Raw genomic sequence first — 22877 nt, forward strand, 5'->3', positions numbered from 1 at the left:
GGAACTCTTAAATTGTTAACACAGAATGCTCAGGTGCCCCTCCTTCAAATTGAAAACGGGGCTCTCCATTTCAAAGTCGCTGCCATTTTGATTTCTTTTAAAAACTGGTTCGTGAATTAAAAAAAAAAAAATTTTTTTTTTTTTTTTTTACAAACTACTTAAAAATACAAACCAATGAACTTTTCAACCATAAAAGTAACTTTTATTGACTATGGTAACATTTATTTCTTATATATTTATATTATTATATATATAACATTTTCTCGGTCACTGTTGGCTACGAATGAAAACAAAGTTGATATAAAAAAAATATATTTTTGTGAAAATTATCTTTACTTTCATCATATTTTGCTTAGGGTAAAATTTTGGAGTATCAAAACCTATCTCTTTACAACCCCTTCCTTTTCATAACCTATCATACTTTCATCAACCACAGTTCATTTTCTGTAGGCTGTTTTTGAACCCAGTCAACGACGGGTACTTCTAGTATATACAGGGTGAGCCCCCCCCCCTCAAAAAAAAAAAAAAAAACAGGACATTCAATTGCTTTTCTGTGCATTTTACAGTCAACGGAGAAAAAAAGGCCAAAGACCCTAGTGTTTTGATGTGATGTTTTCAATATAATAAACTAGTTAGGACCAAAGTTTCATTTCATTTGGACAAAACACTAAGAAACAGGGCCTAATTAGAGTTGGGACCAGTTTTTTTTGGGGGGGTCACCCTGTATATATATGTGCTTTGGTTTCGGTTTTGATTCAAGCTTATGTACCTAAGTGATATGAATATTTTTTTTTTTTTTTTTGAAAATCGCAACTTTATAATAAATAAAATCGATAGAACGTTAACTTTATAATAATATATGCAAAATCTGCAAGAATTAAAATATATTTAAGCGTACTTTACGACCGGGCTACGCTTAGATAAATGCTTTTGCAGTTTTAACAAAAGAGCTACAATAATATCAGAGTCACATCATTTACACTGAACATCTACAGAATACCAACATCAATATATTACATATGAATCAGTCCCCTGTGGAATTTCCACTGGTCCTACTTGTATGCATAAACATAACTGTCCAAATCTTTGTAATCATACTCTAATATTGCAACAATGCTTGTACAACCCGCCTATCAAAATTATTGTAATAAAAAAATTATGCTTCCCAGTGTTTGCGCGAATATTCATACAAAATAACACCTAGATAATTATATATATAAATAATTATATATATAAATAATTATATATAAAAATAATTATATATATAAATAATAATATATAAATAATTATATAAAAAAAAAGTTTCAATCTGGAAAATTAAATATAAAGAAAAAAGGTATTAATTGGTATAAAAAAGAAAAAAAGACAGAAAAAAGTATCACATTATCAAAATAGTGAACGATTCTTTTCAAATTTATTTAAGATCAGGATGGGGAGGGGGGTCTAATATACTATTTGCTTTTTGCTTTCCCTTAAACACTTGAAATGTTTTTATTTATTTTTTTTTACTGAGGAGTTATCACTTATCAAGGGCCAAAGGCCATTCGAGGATAAGGGGTAATGAATGTCAGGTGGTCAGTGAGATCAGTAAAATTTGTGTCGAGAATTGTCTAAAGTTCCGGCTTTTTTTTTTTTTTAATTATTTTGGGCTTTCACTTTAATAAGAATGTGAATTTATTCGACACTATATGATTCGACTCAAAAAAAAAAAAATAAATAAAAGCTAACGTGAATTAAGATTAAAGTTAAGGTGTTATGATAAGGGGTAATGAATGTCAGGTGGTCAGTGAGATCAGTAATGGTGGAATATTGGATAGAATTTGATTAGTTAAGAGGACACTTCAAGAAGAACTTGTTTACCTTGGATTCTTGCAGTATTTTGTGTGTGTGTGTGTGTGTGTGTGTTACAGGACGGATATATATTTATTTATATACAAAAAAATGCACATTGGTCTTTATTATAGAGTGGTAGATAATAATATCAGGAATACAAGTCTTCAACGAATACATAATAGCAATTTTCAATAGACTGGGAGTTTGTTGGAATTTAAGTTTGGGTCTAATATAATGCCCGTGTGAAGCAATATATCATTTTTTATAACTTTATTTTTAGCTAACATTTTAAGTAAAGAGACAAGAAATTAAAAAAGTTTGTTTAAAATTCACCCTATATTTAAAAAACAAAAATTAAAATAGGTTTGATGTACATACCCATAATGAAACAAAAATATCTTATTCCAAAAATCACATAAAAATTGATTAAGTAGTTTCATTTTTAAATAAGAAAATCAAATTTAAGGAGTATCAGAAGAGTGTCTCACCAAGACCGTCTTAATAACGAAGGCCACGGTCTCACCCACCAGTTTGAAAAAAAAAAAATCTCAAACAAAGGGAGATAATTTAATTCAGACTTGAGACATTTTTCATTGTATTGATTACAAATTCTCATTAATTGCTTAAAAGTGATTTTCTTTGTAAAAATAAAACTACTTGATAGATTTGTGACAGGTACATACGTCATACAGATGTTTCTTTTTGTTTTTTTAGTATAGGGGGAGTTCTGCAGACACAAAAAAAAAAAAAAAAATACTGAGGAGTTCTCAAGAATGCTGTTCAAACCACTTCGACTGCAAGATCCCAACAGTTCCAGTAGCACTGGTTTTGCTACAAAGAACTTTTTCATCATATAGCAGAGTTTGTAAGAAGCATTTTTCCAAGGATTCAGATTTTACCATTTCTAGAATTGTTTTTTTCTTCATAACAAACTCTCACTCCAAATCTGAAAAAGAAAGGCAAGAATGGATAAGTTTACAGCCTCCATCAAAACTTAAATAAATAAATGGTGTTAGTCCATTGTAGTTAAATAATAAATTGTTAACTATTCTGTACCTTCATGTAGAAATTTTTGTGGTTAAAATTGCCACACTGTTGTCCAAGCTCATGATTCCAAATTCATGCCCATCTCTGAAAAATGGGCATTTTTGTTCTAGCCAACAGCATCTCATTTGCATATGAGATAAGAAATCTCATTACTTCAGGGACAAGATCAAAGTGTAGTATCTTTTCCTCAGATGCTGCACTTCTATTTCTTGTTCTCTTTCGGTGGAGGAGAAATCCTTCACGACTGAGACAATTTTTATTTTTGTACCTTTTCTCCACGTTAAAAAACGACCCTGGTGTCTAACTCTGTCCCGTGGGGAGGCATTGTAAATAGGTACTTCAGGAGACCTACAAGCATATAATTAGATGCAGCAGCCATTTTTTTTTTGTTTTTTTTTTTACATTATTCTTATTTGCTCATAACCAGACATTATACACTGCACAAAATCAGAACCTTTTTCTTTTTTTTTTTTACAAGGAAGTCACCACTCGTCAAGGCCCAATAGCCACTCGAGGATAAAGGTTAATGAATGTAAAGTGGTAGTTTACTAGTCGTTAATGGTGTAGATTGGGTAGAATTCAGATTATTTAAGGGGGCAGTTCAACAACTTGTTTACATTAGACTTGAAGGCTTATGATATTGTAGTCAGCTGGGAACAGTGTTCCACAAGTGGACATTTCTAGGCAAAAAAGCTTTAAGTAATCTGCATTTAGATTTAAGCACAGATACAGAGTGAGAGAAATTGTTGATAGTGGTTGTAGCTAACCGAATGTTTTTTGTGAAAGTCCAGCAATGGGGAACCATAGATTGGAGCTCAGTCAAGCACTTGTCATGAAAATAACAATAGAGCAGAAACAGGCCTGCAATGTCTCTTCTATGGGAAAGAGGTTGCAGGAAAGGGCATCACCTACTAGATTGCAAAGTTAGTTTTGAACTTTATCAAGGCAGGATAGGGTGCGCGGAGCAGCTCCTGCTCAGATGTGTCAACTATATTCTATTTTAGAATGTACTTGGCTTTTATACAGATAGTGGATTGCATCAGCAGCGAGATGTTTACTGGAGCTATTATTATTATTTGCTTATAAACAGTGATCAGGCATTTTACCACATCCCAAACTACCCCACTCCTAATAAGAAAAAAACAAATGAAGAAAACTGATTTACATACCTATGACAGAAAAAAATATTGTACACCAAAAATACAAATTAATCTAATAGTATTAAAAAAAAAAAAAAAAAAAATCATTTTAAAGTGAATTTGAGTTTTTGCATTCCCCCACCCCATGTTAAGAATGGCTTTCTAAAATCTTACAAAGATTTTAATTTTTATTCTTAGGATTATTCAGACTATTCTCATCTTGAGTGCTATTTGCACAACGTTTCGGTCGGCATAATTTCCGACCTTCTTCAGGTAAATCTTGTCGAACTTAGGAATCTTTCTATCAGATTCTGGAATCTGCACCAAATTTTGAACACGAGGGTCGCATGCTCTCGTCCCATCAATTGTATACTAGGTAGAAGTCCTAAATAAGGAACTTTCTGGGTGTGTGATTTGTATTCTTTGACTTTTAGGTGTACAACCACACAAATAACTACCTTTATATATAATAGATTAAAATTCTGCTCAATAATTTTTCCTAATGTTCAGTAATGATACTTATTTTTGCTTGATATATATGTACTAGCAGGGGTATTCGACGTTGCCTGGGATCAAATGACGATCAACGAATGTTTCACATTCCTATATTTTTATTGTCATCGAAAACAATGAAATCACTTATTTTTCAATCAAATCGATTGATTGCCTGCGGTGATTAAATTCACAATATATTGTAGCTTACATTGCACTGTAGAGAACCTACTGTTGATTTTTAAAATAATTTTTATATAATAACTTGAATTAAAGTTTAAAATGCAGAAGTCAAGTATTATACTTCAATTGTGCTCTAAACAGAAACATTCATTTCAAACATGCCAAAGAACCTACTGTTGATTTTATATGGCTGGCCTTACTGCTTGTGTGGTGATAATGGCTTTAATTTAAGTTTAAAATGAAATCGTCAAGTATCAAGATTCAATTGTGCTTTAAACAGAAACATTCGTTTCGAACATGCCTATGTCATTTCAAAGAACATATTGTTGCTTTTATATCTTGAGCCTTTTGGCTTTGTGTGGTAATAAAACTTCTCAAATTCAATTGTGATATTAGGCTGTGTAAGGTGTTAACTTTGGTCAAAATCGCCTGTTTTTTTGTTTTTTTTATCAGATTATTTCAATTATCAATACTTATCTACGACATTCTGACATTAAAACTATCTAAGAACAGGCACATAAAGTACCTTCATATGAAATTTCATAAAAGTCGAGCCAGCCGTTTTCGAGTCCACAGGATATGAACTCACAGACGAAGTTCATTTTATATAATAGTATAGATAGAGATCAAGAAAAATTTTATTTAGAATGTAATTTTCATATGTGCAGCATACTATTTATATGCAAAAGGCGAGGGAGGAGGGAAAAAAGGCTTGCCATTTTTTCTGTTCTTGGCCTTCAGGCCAAGATGCTACTCTTAAGGTAATTTGTCTCGGTCAATGGAGAGGAAACCCTCTATACCGATTATTATAATTTTTGATCCCTACTAGAGTGCCCCTTTTACCATTTATTTTTTTTTTTTGGGGGGGGGGGGAGGGGGAGCTGGTTTTCCCTCACATTAAAAATGACCTTGTGGCACATTTTGCTTTCGCGGAAGCAAATAAATACTAACTACAATTACTACCGTTCGTTAAAAATATGATTTTTAATCAATAAGAAGTTTATTTTACTCAACTTGGATGACTTATGAAAACAATTGATGAGATGTGCTTACCTTTGTGGCTGCCCTGTGTATGATGGTATGTCGAATATAAAGCTGTTCTCTGTCGGTAGAATAGCCTCCACCAATTACTGTGGCACATGGAATACCTTGTGAGGCTAACAATTTTAAGACATAATAGTCACGATCAAAGAGGCCTGCAACAAAAGGTAGTACAGCATTAAGTTATGGTCAGGTTGTAAAGGTTAGGGTTATGGTCAGGTTGTAATGGTTAGGGTTATGGTCAGGTTGTAAAGGTTAGGGTTATGGTCAGGTTGTAAAGGTTAGGGTTATGGTCAGGTTGTAATGGTTAGGGTTATGGCCAGGTTGTAATGGTTAGGGTTATGGTCAGGTTGTAATGGTTAGGGTTATGGTCAGGTTGTAATGGTTAGGGTTATGGTCAGGTTGTAATGGTTAGGGTTATGGTCAGGTTGTAATGGTTAGGGTTATGGTCAGGTTGTAATGGTTAGGGTTATGGTCAGGTTGTAATGGTTAGGGTTATGGTCAGGTTGTAATGGTTAGGGTTATGGTCAGGTTGTAATGGTTAGGGTTATGGCCAGGTTGTAATGGTTAGGGTTATGGCCAGGTTGTAATGGTTAGGGTTATGGGCAGGTTGTAATGGTTAGGGTTATGGCCAGGTTGTAATGGTTAGGGTTATGGTCAGGTTGTAAAGGTTAGGGTTATGGTCAGGTTGTAAAGGTTAGGGTTATGGTCAGGTTGTAAAGGTTAGGGTTATGGTCAGGTTGTAATGGTTAGGGTTATGGTCAGGTTGTAATGGTTAGGGTTATGGTCAGGTTGTAAAGGTTAGGGTTATGGTCAGGTTGTAATGGTTAGGGTTATGGTCAAGTTGTAATGGTTAGGGTTATGGTCAGGTTGTAATGGTTAGGGTTATGGTCAGGTTGTAATGGTTAGGGTTATGGTCAGGTTGTAATGGTTAGGGTTATGGTCAGGTTGTAATGGTTAGGGTTATGGTCAGGTTGTAATGGTTAGGGTTATGGTCAGGTTGTAATGGTTAGGGTTATGGTCAGGTTGTAATGGTTAGGGTTATGGTCAGGTTGTAATGGTTAGGGTTATGGTCAGGTTGTAATGGTTAGGGTTATGGCCAGGTTGTAATGGTTAGGGTTATGGCCAGGTTGTAATGGTTAGGGTTATGGCCAGGTTGTAATGGTTAGGGTTATGGTCAGGTTGTAATGGTTAGGGTTATGGTCAGGTTGTAAAGGTTAGGGTTATGGTCAGGTTGTAAAGGTTAGGGTTATGGTCAGGTTGTAAAGGTTAGGGTTATGGTCAGGTTGTAAAGGTTAGGGTTATGGTCAAGTTGTAAAGGTTAGGGTTATTGTCAAGTTGTAAAGGTTAGGGTTATTGTCAAGTTGTAAAGGTTAGGGTTATTGTCAAGTTGTAACGGTTAGGGTTATTGTCAAGTTGTAACGGTTAGGGTTATTGTCAAGTTGTAAAGGTTAGGGTTATTGTCAAGTTGTAAAGGTTAGGGTTATTGTCAAGTTGTAAAGGTTAGGGTTATTGTCAAGTTGTAAAGGTTAGGGTTATTGTCAAGTTGTAACGGTTAGGGTTATTGTCAAGTTGTAAAGGTTAGGGTTATTGTCAAGTTGTAAAGGTTAGGGTTATTGTCAAGTTGTAAAGGTTAGGGTTATTGTCAAGTTGTAAAGGTTAGGGTTATTGTCAAGTTGTAAAGGTTAGGGTTATTGTCAAGTTGTAAAGGTTAGGGTTATTGTCAAGTTGTAAAGGTTAGGGTTATTGTCAAGTTGTAAAGGTTAGGGTTATTGTCAAGTTGTAAAGGTTAGGGTTATTGTCAAGTTGTAAAGGTTAGGGTTATTGTCAAGTTGTAAAGGTTAGGGTTATTGTCAAGTTGTAAAGGTTAGGGTTATTGTCAAGTTGTAAAGGTTAGGGTTATTGTCAAGTTGTAAAGGTTAGGGTTATTGTCAAGTTGTAAAGGTTAGGTCAAGTTGTAATGGTTAGGGTTATGGTCAAGTTGTAATGGTTAGGGTTATGGTCAAGTTGTAATGGTTAGGGTTATGGTCAAGTTGTAATGGTTAGGGTTATGGTCAAGTTGTAATGGTTAGGGTTATGGTCAAGTTGTAATGGTTAGGGTTATGGTCAAGTTGTAATGGTTAGGGTTATGGTCAAGTTGTAATGGTTAGGGTTATGGTCAAGTTGTAATGGTTAGGGTTATGGTCAAGTTGTAATGGTTAGGGTTATGGTCAAGTTGTAATGGTTAGGGTTATGGTCAAGTTGTAATGGTTAGGGTTATGGTCAAGTTGTAATGGTTAGGGTTATGGTCAAGTTGTAATGGTTAGGGTTATGGTCAATCATAATGGTTAGGGTTATGGTCAATCATAATGGTTAGGGTTATGGTCAAGTTGTAATGGTTAGGGTTATGGTCAAGTTGTAAAGGTTAGGGTTATGGTCAATCATAAAGGTTAGGGTTATGTTCAATCATAAAGGTTAGGGTTATGGTCAATCATAAAGGTTAGGGTTATGGTCAATCATAAAGGTTAGGGTTATGGTCAATCATAAAGGTTAGGGTTATGGTCAATCAAAGGTTAGGGTTATGGTCAATCATAAAGGTTAGGGTTATGGTCAATCATAAAGGTTAGGGTTATGGTCAAGTTGTAAAGGTTAGGGTTATGGTCAAGTTGTAAAGGTTATGGTCAATCATAAAGGGGAAACATTCATGAGATTTTTTACCATTTTGTTTCAGATGCTCAAACATCAATTTATTCTAGCCCAAGATCGGAAATTATGCTAATAATCTTAGCTAACGATGAGCAACAGACAGTTGTGTAATGTAGTCTGTTTCTGCCATTAATATGATGCGTAGAGTCAGCATTTTAAGCTGTGACGTAGGCATCATGTCACAGAGCATATACAGGCATAAAGACACAAAGTAAAGGGAAGGAGAAAAAAAAAGGCAAAAAGAAGATGCTTGGCAAGTGGTCCCCCCCCTCGCCAAAATTTCACAAGAAACACTCGTCTAGCTTAAAACACTATCAATAATTTCCCCCACTCTTTATCTGTGCCTAAACCTAAACGTAGATTCCATGAACAAAGCTTCTTTCTTAGAACTGCATGTCTGTGGAATTATCTTCCGTTTTCCTGCTTTCCAGATGTCTTTAATATGCTTGTCTTCAAGTCCAACGTAAACAAGTTTCTGATGAGCCGTTCCAGTTAAGTTAACAAATTTACCGAACTTCAATTATTATTGATTATTATATTGACCTTATGACTACTGTTCACTCTTTACCCCTTATCCTTGAGTAGCCTCTCGGCCTTGATAAGTGGTGACGCCTATGTAAAAAAAAAAAAAAAAAAAAAGTGGAAAGTGACGCTCAAGAGGCATGTAATATCCCTTTCTCCAAACTCTTCAACTGAGAACCCACTATGTCTAGTGCCATATACTGACAGGCAGCTGTATCTGGTTCTGCTTATTGACAGCCAGGCGATGTTGTGGTCAGAAAGAAAGGACATATTAGTGCTAAATGCGTATCGGTGACTGGTGTGGTAAATGAAGAAAGTAAAGAACTTTTCCTGCGGCTGGAAAGTTTGTCTCGAAGTTCCCATTTCCTTACTTGTCTCTACGTACAATGGTGAATAACAGACAAATCGAGTTAAAGGGTACTAGTAGACTCGCTTTGCTCAGTACACGTTCATAACGAGAATAAAGTAAAACAGTTAAATGTAACAGTCTTTTCATAAATGTGTATCTGTGCACATGTTTTCACCAGTGAGCAATCAGGTAACCAAATAAATCAAATAAAGTCTCTTTTATACATACATGCGCGGTCGCTCGTCTTCGTTCTCTCAATCGTTGTGCTGTCATTTGTGGGACATGATTCTAATGCAGTGGTTGAGATTCTGACTTGAAATCAGTCCACTCAAGCATGGAAACACAATGGAAACTTGCCGAGGTTTCAAGGGTTGTATTTAAAAGAGAAATTTTGTTCATGGTGGAGAGGACTACCTAATTCTTTTTTTACTTGTCCTATTTGAGAACTGAGAGATGCAGCCTGACAGACATCGAAGGTTACATTCACTTAGATTCTATCTACATTGTCAGATACTGTCTGTGAGGTTTATCTGACTCAAACTGACTTTTGAAAATCCTTTTGTTTCTTTTAAAGGCATGATGTCATCATCTCTTATATTTCAACACCTGCATTTCTCATGCATTTTGTTTAGGAAGCTAACTTTTGTCAAAGACAAAATGCAAGCAAGCAAGAAAGCAAGCAACGTCCAGAGTTTTATAATTAAATATATATATATGTTGTTACATATCAACATCTAAAGAAATAACAGTACATATAAAAAAAATACAAACATTTCGTTCTTGAATCAGGTTTTATCCAGGAAAGTATCCAGTATCATGGTTAAAAAAAAAAAAAAAAGGAGTCAAGTTATTACTTGTCTTATGTTCTTTGCAGTGGAATATTCCAAAGTTTATCAAATCTTTTTTTTATATTTGATCGTAAAACTTAAATCTTTTACCTTGGTCAGAGAGATTCAGCTTTCCTAGTTCATCATTCACATGTGGATCAACTCCAGCATCGTACAACACAATATCAGGGCGAAACGTGTCCAATATATGAGGTAAGTGGTCTTTTAGAATAGCTAAATATTCTGAGTCCTGGATGAAAAAAAAAATTTAAAAATGAAAAAATAAAATAAAAGATTCAGGAATTACGTTTTTGAATTTTTGAAATGAGGAATGATAAATCATAATTTGGTTTGGTTGTTTGACTGCGTATCAACCCTTTTCGGGTTATTTAATGCCAATTCCAGTTATTTTGGGAATAGTATTTATGTTGCATCCAGTTATTTTGTAGAAGGTTTTTATTCTTCAAAAGCTTTTTGTATCTTCAATCACTAGTTTGTAGTGTTTGGTTTATTTGTTTTATAGTTGATGTTTTCGTTTTTGTTCCCTACTCTGCAGAGCATGAACGAGTTTTGCAATGGGAGAGGGAAAAGGGTTACATTATTAATGTTTGGTACATTAAAGTCAGGAAGTGGGGTAGATAGAAAGAGAAAGGGGAGAAAAGAAGAAGGAAAAGGGGGAGTTGAGTTGTTGTTTCTGTTTTTAGTTTTGCAGAACATAATTAAGTTTTGCAAAAGGAAGTAAAAAAAAGCATCAATGTTAGGTGCATTTCGTCTCAGGAAGCCAATATCTTCAGACAGCCTGATCTGGTAGCACCAGCATATAATTTGAACTTTTTGGACTACTGTTCTCATCCTGAGTGTCATTTTCACAACATTTCGTGTAACCTCCAACCATCTTCAGTTGTATCTTGTCGAACACGAGAATCTTTCTTTTAAACTTGGAAATCTGAAAATTCAGTTGTAAGTTGCACACTTCTGGATCGTTTAATATTCAAAATACAATTACTTCTACCCAGTCATGGCTGACAGAACAAGAACATGCTACCCTCGTGCAGAATAGTGTATGACAGCTGCATGCAAATTCTGAGCTGTGTGCAAAGTGATGTAATCGTAAAGAAGACTATAAAAAGAACGTATGCACAAACTGACGGTGACATTCAAGAGAACAGAGGTCAGAGAAAAGGAGCACCATCACGTTTTTATTTGGGAAAGTATCTGGAAATATTAGGTTGGTGCAAAAATAATGTAATTAAATTTGCGGATGAAAACGATGGATAAAAACATGAATGTTATGAATAGGTCACCAGTTAGCAAGTGCTAACTTAACAATGGGATTTCATGAAGACACGAGTTAACGAACAATATATATTTATACATTAGCAATTTTACAGAAATTGCAAATATATTTTTGAAAGACCAAAGTTTTGTTGAGAAGTTTTAAAGTTCTTGAATAAGAAATAGATAAGAGCAATAGAAAGTTTGTTTCAAAGTTGTGTGTATGTGTGTGTGAGAGTTTATTTTCAGAATGGCAGAGGAATTTTAACTTGGTGCACTCAAGGTTTCTAGAATGGGTATTGTAAATGCTGACAGTCAAGTGACTTTGCCAATGAAATCAGAGTTCATCTGGAAGAACTGATTCGATTGACGAAGTCACTGTCTTTAAAGACTTGGTTAACTTAACACAGAATTGTTATTTTAGGATTTTAAAACGATTTTCATTGGTTGAAAATATTTTTAGTTAACATATTCCTATGAAAACTAACTTGCTTTTGGAAGTGGAGAGAATGAATACCAATGAAGGGGTCCTGGATATATCCAGTGGTAAGGCCCCAGCTTGCGGGCTTTGGGGAGTGTGGAGCCGACCCTTTAATTGCCATTGCTCCCAGGTCCACTCTGACCCGGAGTGGTAGTACCTGTTAGGGTCTCAACTATGGGTTAAATAGAAACCGACTTGAAAAAAAAAAAAATATATATATATATATATATTCTATTAAAAATTTTTTCTCCAAAATAACTGGATTTGCCATTAAATAACCCGAAAAGGGTTGATATGCCGTAAAACAAAAACAACCAACTAACCAATGAAGGGAAGAAAGAAAGAGGGCAGCTATTCGAGCCAGTCACCTTTTAGCATTCATCCAAACTTCGTCTCAGTCTCATTACAGATATGCCTCTTTATATATGCAAAGGTAGGAAGAGAGAAAAAGAGAGAATAATAATAGAATAAGAACAAAGACTTTCGCTGGCGAGGACTACTATTGACCGTAACCAGTCATACAGTCCTTTTGAAATTTTCATCTATTTTTTCTCGTTATGTACTGAATATTTGTTAATGAAACCTATATGAAATATGTTCCTTATTAAATTTTAAAGATTTTCTATTCTGAAAGAAGTTTAAAAAAATTTAATCTAAAAAAGTTATTTTTAAATTTTTGTTAAAAAAAATTCAGATTTTCTTATTTAGACCTGTATTACAAAGAGGGGGTTGCAAAAAATGAGTTGTGGTGTGAGGAGAAATACAAACTGAAATAGAGAGAAGGAGGGTTTTAAAATATAATCTTAAAAAGATAAGATACGAGTTAGAAAAGGATTTCATACAATGCATGAAAACTGTTAAACAAAATGTTTTTATTATAGGCTTTAAAAATAAAGGTACAAGGTTCAATTTGCAATTTATTTATCTTCAAAGTGCACTTTTATAAATTTTACAAAGTAAGGTATAAAAATTTAATTTAAATTGAATAAAAAAATGACCTTGGATTTATTTTATGTAATGTACATTTTGGTGCACTTTAAAAACATTATCTTTCATCTAGCAATTAATGATATAGATATAAAATTGTCAATGATTTTTTTTTAAAAGTGCAACAGAATGTACATTACATAAAATAAATCCAAGGTAATTTTTTTTTTTATTCAATTTTAATTTATTTTAAAACTTGTATGAAATGCTTTTCTAACTTGTTATAATTTTATCATAGCTTGCAACATGTATGAAATCTGGAAAAAAAAAATCGATTTAATGTGATAAAAATCTGATTAATCGAGTTTGTTTAATGTGAATATGTGATAAAAATCTGATTAATCGAGTTTGTTTAATGTGAATGTGTTTAATGTGAATATGTGATAAAAATCTGATTTGGAATAAAATTATGTCTTTTGCACTACTAAAAATTATGTTCTATTTGAGGAACAATAATGGAAAAAGGGTAAATAATCATATGAGGTGCCTTCAATAAGTTTCCAGACTTCTTTGTATGGCCACCTTTATCGATAATACACATATGAAACTCTCGTCCTCTTCATAGTAATCTCCTCCGGCTGCAATGCACTTGTACTGTTCCAACAACTTTTAGAAGGCCTTATGGAAATTCTCCTGTGTGAGCGTGTCAATGATTCTTGTCGCAGCCTCTTTCATCTCGACTTTCTCATAACAACAGCCCCCAAGGTTCTCTTTGAGCTTAGGGAATAATCAAAAATCACAAGGCGCAAAGTCTGGACCATTGAGAGGGTGAGGAACTGTTTTGATGCCTATCTTGGTCTAATAGTCTGTGACAAGGACGGAGCACCCTTAGGACGAGCTTCACACAAATCTTGTTTTTTCAGTTCCTTGCAACTAATTGTTTGTACTGTTCCCACACTGATATCAAACTGTGAACTTATTGTCTCTATAGATGCACGATGGTTCTTATCCATGAAATTCTTTATTTGGCCAATCAACTCTGGTGTTCTGATTTCCTTACTCCTTCCACACCTCTCACTCAAACTTCCTTGAATCTCTTATGCCATTCAAAAACTGATATTCAACTCATGCAAGATGGACAAAAAGCAGTCTGAAACATTCCATGCGTTTCTGTGGCATTTTTTTTCCCAAGTTTAAAACAGAATTTTATTGCATATCATCCTTTTAAATTGTTCTCACATTCAAATTGCATTTTTGAAATTCACCAGCTGTGACAATCAAGCTTTAGTAGGGTGTATTCCAATTCCTGCTGTAGCTGTTCATTAGAATGTGAAATTATAAAAATTGGTCAGTGATCTCATAAGATGTATAACATACTGAATTTTCAAGTTTACGATAATTTTAAATGGCTGTACAAAAAAAAAAAAGTCTGGAAACTTATTTAAGGCACCTTGTATTACAACAATTACAATTATATAAAAACATGATATTTTTTTGATAGCTGAAATTAATCTTTATTCACCTCGATTTGGTCATCAACCTTTATCGTTCCGACCAGAGAATTTATTTTTCAATTCAAGTATGTTTTTTTTTTTTTTTTTTAAATATAAATTTATCGTAGCATGGAAAGTATATAAATAATTTTTGCAGTTTATATGAAAGCAATCGAGTTTTGTTTAATTCAAATATTCAATAAAACTCGAATTTGGAATACAATTATGACTTCTACACCACATTGGTAGGAAAAGGGTTAATAAAAAAAATTTAATACCTCAAGAAAATTTTCAAGTTCAATGTCTAAATCACTTTTTTGCTTGTGAAGAGGGAAATTACTCAAGCAGTGCATTGACAACGTAAAAACGTTCGGATTATTTTGGAAGATGAATGCCGTGCCGTCACCCTAGAAATTGAAAAAAAAAAAAAATTGAAACAAAACCCTTCGAATCATGCAAATTCGATAACAAATGTGTTTACTGCAAGTCTTTTTTATGATTATTTTTTTTTATTATTATTTTTATTTATTCACCTCAAATAAGGCAGACTGCTACTTGAACAATATCTTCAAGAACACTATATAGAGAACTGAGCGAGATGTTTGTTCACATTACATTTAAATTTCTGAAAATACAGTCATAGAAGCAGGAAACAAAGAGGATGTTCTAGCAGTTTGTGGGAAGAAACTATTATAGAAGGCTTTTTCGGTATATAAGAACCTCAACAGTGAAGTAGGATTTTGCTGTTTGTTGGATTAGTTGGGAGAAGGGGGGGTTAATGTCAAGAAAGAATAAGTGCTACAAGTTCATTAAAATACATGTAAAACAGGCACAGGGATGCAATATGCCAGTGATGGGACAGAGGTTAGAGCTTGGTTGATAGTTCAGAACTATTAGGTTGAAGATTGATTTTTGGACACGGTCTAAGAGATTAGGGATAGATGCACCAGTGCAGATATGGCAAAAGTTTCCAATGCATGAATCAAATGTGGCTTTATAGAAAGCCTAGCAGGCCACCCGGCATTCCCCGATCGTAAAATATGCTTAAATATGATATTTTGATTAATATAGATTTCAGATTTATTATTATACTAGCGGGAGTACCCGGTGTTACCCGGGTGTTTGGAAGTGTAAAAAAAAAAGTGTTAGTAGGAAGGGAGGCTTGAACCCGTGACGAACTCGAAGGTGGAAAAGAAAGTGAAAGAAAACGTGAACTTTTACCGCTACGCTACGAAGCCATAGGAAGTGAAAAGTGATGTCAATCAAAAAGTTGACTTGCTAAGTGATTATAAGAAATGAACATTGGCTGAAGGCCAGTTGAGCTTTCCGCCATTTCATTTATTTGTTTCCCCCCCACAATGTTGGGGAAAACCAACTCCTGATAAAAAGGAAGTGTCCAAATGAATAGCAATTGTCTGATATGAAGGGTTTCCCCCCACATTGATCAAAGATGATTGCTTTCTGGACATAAAGGCCAGAAAGCTGCCTTCGCTTTCGATTTAATTTCGCTTTTTTACGAAAAAGCCAAACAACCACATGAGAGGAAGGAATAACATGAATTTTATAAAAGTCAATCAAATTGTAGATATTATAATTTAGGGAGTATATAAAAAATAAATAGTTCTAAAACAAAGAACCCTGGCAAAAAAAGCCTTTGCTGGACATACAAAAATGCACGGCCATTTTGTCTTTTCGTCTACTAGAGTGCCCCTTTTGCCTTTTTTGGGCGGAGCTGGTTTTCGCCTCATTAAAAACGACCTGTGTCACATTTTGCTTTCGGAGGAAGCAAATAAATACCAATAAATAGAAAGAAGAGTTTTTAATATGAATATCAATACATGAAAAGAAAAAAATTCCAGGAGTATAGATAGTATAGATAGGATACTCTCAGGTGCGAATAATAAATTTTCATTTAATATGCTTTTCATTTTCATCATTTAGTCCTACCTGGTGGACGTCAAGGTCTACAATGAGGACCTTTTTAGCAAGTTGTTGGTCAATCAACCGATCTGCAGCAATAGCAAGGTCATTTACAAGGCAATAACCTGATCCATAACTTGGAAAGGCATGATGAGTCCCACCTCCAGTGCTACAAGCAAGGCCTTTCTGTAGACAAAGTTGTGCCGCTAACAAAGTGCCTCCTGCAGTTAATAAAAGCGTCAATATTAGATGAAAAAAAAAAAAAAAAAAAAATTTGGTAAAAACTAGTACCATTTATTCTTGTGTATCAGTCGATGTGCATTTTAAGACCAAAAATTGTGTCATTTTAGGTATTATCTATGCATAAGTCAACTCTAGGTTCTAGACAAGTTAAATGGTCTATCTCCTGGCTCTTTCTTGCACAGATAATTTCCTTTTTGGTGTTTTTTTTTTTTTTTTTTGCAAAACCCATTATAAATTGTTTCTCGGCATCTGCGAGCAATAATACATGCATCTATGCGAGAACCAACTCACTGCACACTTACATGCAACGAACGCAAATGTTGCTAATCAGACGTTCTGCAGTGGGGTTCGGAAGGAGTACGATTAATTACTAGGATTACTGGTATATACCGAGTACACAAACAAAATCGCATTTTCTATGTTATGATCCGAATCACTCTTTAACAACATTTCCAAAAACATTACCTATATGTAAGTCACACCCAAAAATATGACCTTAAAATCGTCTCCCAGAAATTCGACTTATACACAAGTATATACGGTGTATGATTAATCAGAATTGAAATCAGGAATCAAAACAAAGAAGCATGCATGGTCCCCTGTGAGTGTACGAGGCATAAAAAAAAAATGACTAAGTTCAGCATTAGACCCCCCCCCCCCATTTAGCCCCAAAAGCCACAGGGGACATCAAATTCTGGTGAAAATAAACAAATGGTGCAGTTTTAGTCTTTAACGTATGTAAATTTGAGTAAGTCCATCATTTGCCCCCCCTCCTCCATTTAGCCCCAAAAGTCCCCAAGGCTTCAACATATTTAAATTTTAGTTCAGCACCATGCAAAACTGCTAAATAGACATAGAAAATGTTGGGAAATAACTTTCTTTTACATGGATTATTGTACTTTGCTATTTTATTTAAATGCCTAAAAAGCATCGGCCTACAAAATACACAGATAATCATAAATAGTGAAGATTAGGTGATATTCCGCTTATGAACAATATAAAAATACTTCCCATTAATAAAAATGCAGAAAAAAAATTGAATACCCGTTTCATACTGGCATCGTTGCAGAAGGCCTGGAGTCCAATTGAAGCCTGTCCTTCGCTGTTCATCGGGAGATGTAAGACCATTGAAAAATTTGTGCAAATAATCCTGCGTGTGGACGCCAGTCATGGCTTCCATATTCAGCGGAGGTGGTTCAACAATTTGTTTCACAGAGATGATATTATCCCGACGCAGATAGCGTAAAACACCGTGGAATTTCTTCATTGCAAAACGGTGACCAACAGGAAGTTCAGACACATATTTGTAGTGGTGCACTATGGGAAGACCTCTGCTTTCATGTCTGGTTACCTAAGTTTAAAATTAAAACTGAAAATTAAGGACACAAATAACATTTTGTACTCAATATTTTTTAAATTTATGTTTTAATTCATATTCAGATTAAAACAAGATACATTGCCACTGGGACATATTAGGGTCACCAACTAGCAAGTGCTAATTTAACATGAACATTGTTTTGTAAAAGAAAAAACAAGGAAAACATTGTTAAATAACAAAAAATTTATATAGATATGTTTTTGGAAGAGATGGGGGTAGGTTGACTTCTCTTTTTGATACATGTTTAGTAGTGGGTTTGCATTTAATTTACAATTTAACAAAAGAATAAAAATAGCTGACTTGTATACAAATGAACTGAAATGTATTACTGTGGTATTCAATTTTATAACATAAATAATGTGCGGGAAGAGGGATAGTCACTGTGTTGATGGGGAGCAGGACGTGTGGGTGATTTGCTTTTAATTTACAATATAGAACACAGCCTATCAGTGAGGAATGCCATTTTTATGGATGCGAATCAATGATCAAAGTCAAGAAGCCTTTTTAGCCTTGAATTTTTGGCAAAATCTCAGGATTTGGTTGGTTGTTTTACGGCATATCAACCCTTTTCAGGTTATTTAATGCCAAATCCGGTGATTTTGAAAATTTTTTAATAGAGTATATTTGTTTTTTGCAAGTCAGTTTCTATTTAACCCATAGTTGGGACCCTAACAGGTACTACCACTCCGGGTCAGAGTGGACCTGGGAGCAATGGCAATTAAAGGGTGGCTCCGCACTCCCCAGAGCCCGCAAGCTGGGGCCTCACCATCAGATATAGTTTAAGGTCATATCCAGGACCAACATCTCAAGAAGAGATCCAACTATGGATGTGGACCAGACATCTAGAGAATGCCCCCCCCCACATCCTCTTGACATGATAATCTCCCTTTCTGAAGCCCTCCCTCTTGGTTCAGAAGCAACCTGGTTCTAGTTGAAAACACTCAACCACCTGAGAATAGGAATGGGGAAATTGTGCAGACTGTGCGCCTTACTTTATCTATACTATTAATAAAATTTTAAATGTTTATGTGTGTGTGCCTCTATACCAATAAAAGTTTAAAATGAATACAACGAATTGAAAAATTCTTTTTTTCTCTGAAAGGTGCGCGTCCCTAGATTGTAATTATCTATATATGGTTCGTAACAAACAACACCGAGTCACACAAAAAGCCCGAAATAAGGGTTTTTGGGTAGTTTCGTAACCTCGTTGAAAAAGTTATCTGCCCATGTCAACGGAATTTAGCACTGCCTGTATACAGTCGCGGTAACATCTTTCGGCATACGGACAAGACTTGTGGCGCAATGGATAACGCATCTGAGTACAGATCAGAAGATTCCAGGTTCGAATCCTGGCAAATTCGTAATAATTTTAACCATCATTTTATCCAACGTTTACTCATTATCCTTACTCTTAGTTAGGGCATTTTTTTTTTTTCAGTGATTTTGTTTTGTGCATATGGGAATTTCCTATTCTCTGAATTCACAGGGTAAGCATTGATGGTAAGACGATGTTGAGTGTACTTGATGTTCAGTGTACTCAATTTTATGTTTGACTCGGCATTGTGTGTGCCGGTGCGATGCAGCTGCTAGTATATAATATTATTAATGACTTCGGGCTGATAACCTACTGACATTTCTTGAACTTATAGACATTGCTTGTCTTTTGGCTCATTTTTAAATGCTTGATAAAATTGTCAGAAAAAAAATAGATATTATTTGACAGAAATCATGACGTGAACACGTTTGGTTGGTTGTTTTTGTTTTACGGCATATCAACCTTTTTCAGGTTATTTAATGTCGAATCTAGTTATTTTGAGGAACGATTTTTAATGGAGTATATTTCTTTTTTTTTTTTTTTAAGTCAGATTCTATTTAACCCATAGTTGGGACCCTAAAAAGGTACTACCATTCCGGGTCAGAGTGGACCTGGGAGCAATGGCAATTAAAGGGTGGCTCCACACTCCCCAAGGCGCGCAAGGTGGGGCCTCACCATTGGATATAGTTTTAGGTCATATCCAGGACTGTTGTATAAAGGGTTTTTTAATTTTTATAAAGGCCAATTTTTTTAAGATATGAGAGTATGGTGTGGGGATTGTTTTTGTGAACAAGTTTACTTTGATCTTTGTTCATAAACAGGAATGGGTGGAAAATCAAAAGTTGCTATGATCAGACGGGTTCACTAAACTGACCATCTGTGAATATAGAGAGAAAGACCATATGTTACAACATCACCTTATCTGCTCTCCCAACCGGTGCAACTTGAAAGCCCTGAAAGAATGCAACAATAATACAAAGGACTGCATAAAAAAGTGGGAAACGTTTGGATGATCACACATTTCAAAGACACACACAAAAAAAGTTAGAATTGGACTGCAATGCCCTAAAATAAATTGATCTTGAAAAAGATATTCATGCAAAAATGCCAATTTTATATTCCAAAATATACAAAAAAAATAAAAATAGGAAATCCACTGTTTGAGAAGCACTCGTATTAAGAATTTAAAATTTAACGGTTGAAAGACCAGACAAGTGCAAAAATTGATTTTAATAAACATTTCTATTTATTAAAATAAAATTGAATTTTTTTTTTTCTTCAGTTTCAAATAGTAACATTCTTCTTCAGGAAATAGTTTTTTTTTTCTTCTTTTTGCTTGTCATAGTGGAGGAGGTAACGCCTGGCACGTCTCCAGTGGATTTTCTATTATTTTGGCCTATGCGTACGACCAACATTCCATATTGTTATTGGACATTCAAACTTCATTCAGCCTCAATTTCCAATATCTGGTCTTCTCAACTATTAAATTTTAAATTCTAAAAAAAAAACGAAAAAAAAAAGTGAAGCATGCATGGTCCCCCGTGAGTGCACAGTGAATAAGGCATAAAAAAAAATGACTAAGTTCAGCATGTGCCCCCCCCCCCCATTTAGCCCCAAAAGTCCCGAAGGCCTTAACAGATTTAAATTTTAGTTCAGCACCATGCAAAACTGCTAAATAGACATACAGAAAATTTTGGACAAATATGGTAAAATAGTCCCAAATATGGAGTGTTTTTATTAGCCTAAAAGAGCCCCTGGGGCACACCCAAAAGTTATCGCAAAGTATAGACAAACAAAATTATATAGAAATCAGTTAGTTACAACTTTTCAGAAAGTTTTATAAAAATCCAAGGCATTTTAGCCATTTTAACCTGAAAGGCACCCCTTGGCGAGCAACCGGAGTTTTCCCGGAAAATCCGTTCTGTTAGTTCTTTTACTCATATCATGTTTAATGTTTGTGCAAATTTTTTAAAATTCCAAGGCATAGTTATTGAGAAAAGTGCAGACAGATGACCGGACAAGGGTGAATTTACAGGTCATCCCTCTTGTCGGGGGACCAAAAAAAAAAAAAAAAAAAAAAAAAAAAAAAAAGTTGACCAACTTATTTCCCTTTGTACCAGATGGGGTTTCATTCTCAACATTCAATCTGAAAGTGACCGTTGCTGTCCGGCTGAAGCATGGTTCCATTCAGTCTCCAGAGGTCCACTCTCTCAAACTTTACCTTTTCTTTGAGAAAAAAAAAAAATTTAATCACAAATCACCTGATGCACCTTTATCTGAGAATGCTGATAAGATTGCTAAGGCATTTTTTTGTAGGCCAGAATAAGCTAATCTTGATGTACTTAGTGTACTGGCTTTTTAACATTATGCTTGACCTTGTGTCTAACGTCCTGGAGCAGTAAATAAAACAACAAATTGAAATTAGAGAACAATAAAAATGAATATTGAAGTCTTCGATTATTCGTAATTACACTGTTAGTACTGCCTGTACTGAAGATTGAACCTTCAACCTCCAGGGTCCTGGATATGACCTTAAACTATATCCAGTGATTAGGCCCCAGCTTTGGAGGAGTGTGGAGCCATCCTTTAATTACCATTGCTCCCAGGTCCACTCTGACCTGGAGTGGTAGCACCTGTTAGGGTCCCAACTATGGGTTAAATAGAAACCGACTTGAAAACAACAAATATATTCTATTAAAAATTTTTTCTTCAAAATCTTTGGATTCGACATTAAATAACCCGAAAAGGGTTGATATGCCGTAAAACAAAAACAACCAACCATCAACCTCCAGACGACTGTCACTTCGAATTGATAACTTATATCCATTGCATCAGTGCATGTGATACAAAGAATTTAATTAAGAATTGCATAAGTTTTGCTCAATCATGGCTGATAGAATCTGTCTATCCCAGTGGATTAAATAAAGGGTACCATTCAAAATTCTGTTCAAATTCCCTGTGTACAGCCTGAAGTTCAGAGGTCACATCGACTGAAATGCTGTTAGACTAACATCCAAGATCAGAGCAATAGTCTGTATAATTGAAATAATACAAATGACCAATCGTCATCTTCAAAATCCTCAAAAATCAAAAATCATTAAATACAAATTTGCTTTGGATTTTTTTTTTTTTTGGATGTTTGTGTGTGTAAATTGCTCCAGATAAGGCATGAAGCCACTTGATGTAAGGAGTTGAAAATAAATACCACTTAAATGTTACATGGATAGATTCCAACCCAGAAAACAGCAATTTTTCCCCCTTGTCCAAAACATCGTTCATGGAATGTGAGGACTAAAAGGACAAGATAAGGGAAGTGAGAGTTGCAAAAACTGACAAAAGTAAACCCAAGGTCTACTTTCTATTCTCCATGGATTATTAATTTAAAAAAAAAATTTTTTTTACAATTTTGTCAGACAAAAAAAAAAATAAATTTGTCAGCTGAAAAAAAAAAAAGTTACAATTATTTATTATTAGCTGAAAAAAGTAAAAATAAAAAAAAATCATTTGTCAGCTGAAACAAAAATAAAAAATTATTGTTAGCTGAAAAAAAAAAAAAAAAGTTTTTTTAATTATTTGTCAGCTGAAAATAAATAAAAATAAGATATTACTTATTGTTAGCTGAAAAAAAATAAATTTATTGTTAGTTGAAAAAAAATTTAAAAAAATAAAATTTGTCAAAAAAATAAAAAATTATTGTCAGCTGAAAAAAATAAAAAAATTATTTATT

At 34.4% G+C, this 22877-nt stretch overlaps 1 protein-coding gene across 2 annotated transcripts in view; it reads right to left on the reverse strand.

The window, feature by feature from the left end:
• Positions 1-1394: 1394 nt before the first annotated feature.
• LOC145259196 (uncharacterized protein SYNPCC7002_A1628-like) overlaps positions 1395-22877 on the reverse strand; it is a 29348-nt gene continuing 7865 nt past the window's right edge. For both annotated transcript variants that reach the window (XM_080117023.1, XM_080117024.1), the window contains exons 3-9: positions 17502-17808; positions 16242-16435; positions 14573-14701; positions 10230-10368; positions 5748-5890; positions 1775-2779; positions 1395-1566 (exon numbers count right to left, since the gene is read on the reverse strand). In XM_080117023.1, coding sequence (XP_079973149.1) covers positions 2756-2779; positions 5748-5890; positions 10230-10368; positions 14573-14701; positions 16242-16435; positions 17502-17808 — 936 coding nt within the window. In that variant the 3' untranslated portion in view covers positions 1395-1566; positions 1775-2755. The remainder of the gene's footprint in view (positions 1567-1774; positions 2780-5747; positions 5891-10229; positions 10369-14572; positions 14702-16241; positions 16436-17501; positions 17809-22877) is intronic.

The sequence above is a fragment of the Euprymna scolopes genome, chromosome 34, assembly GCF_053919585.1.
Source record: "Euprymna scolopes isolate OS-2025 chromosome 34, ASM5391958v1, whole genome shotgun sequence".
NCBI classification, from domain to species: domain Eukaryota; kingdom Metazoa; phylum Mollusca; class Cephalopoda; order Sepiida; family Sepiolidae; genus Euprymna; species Euprymna scolopes.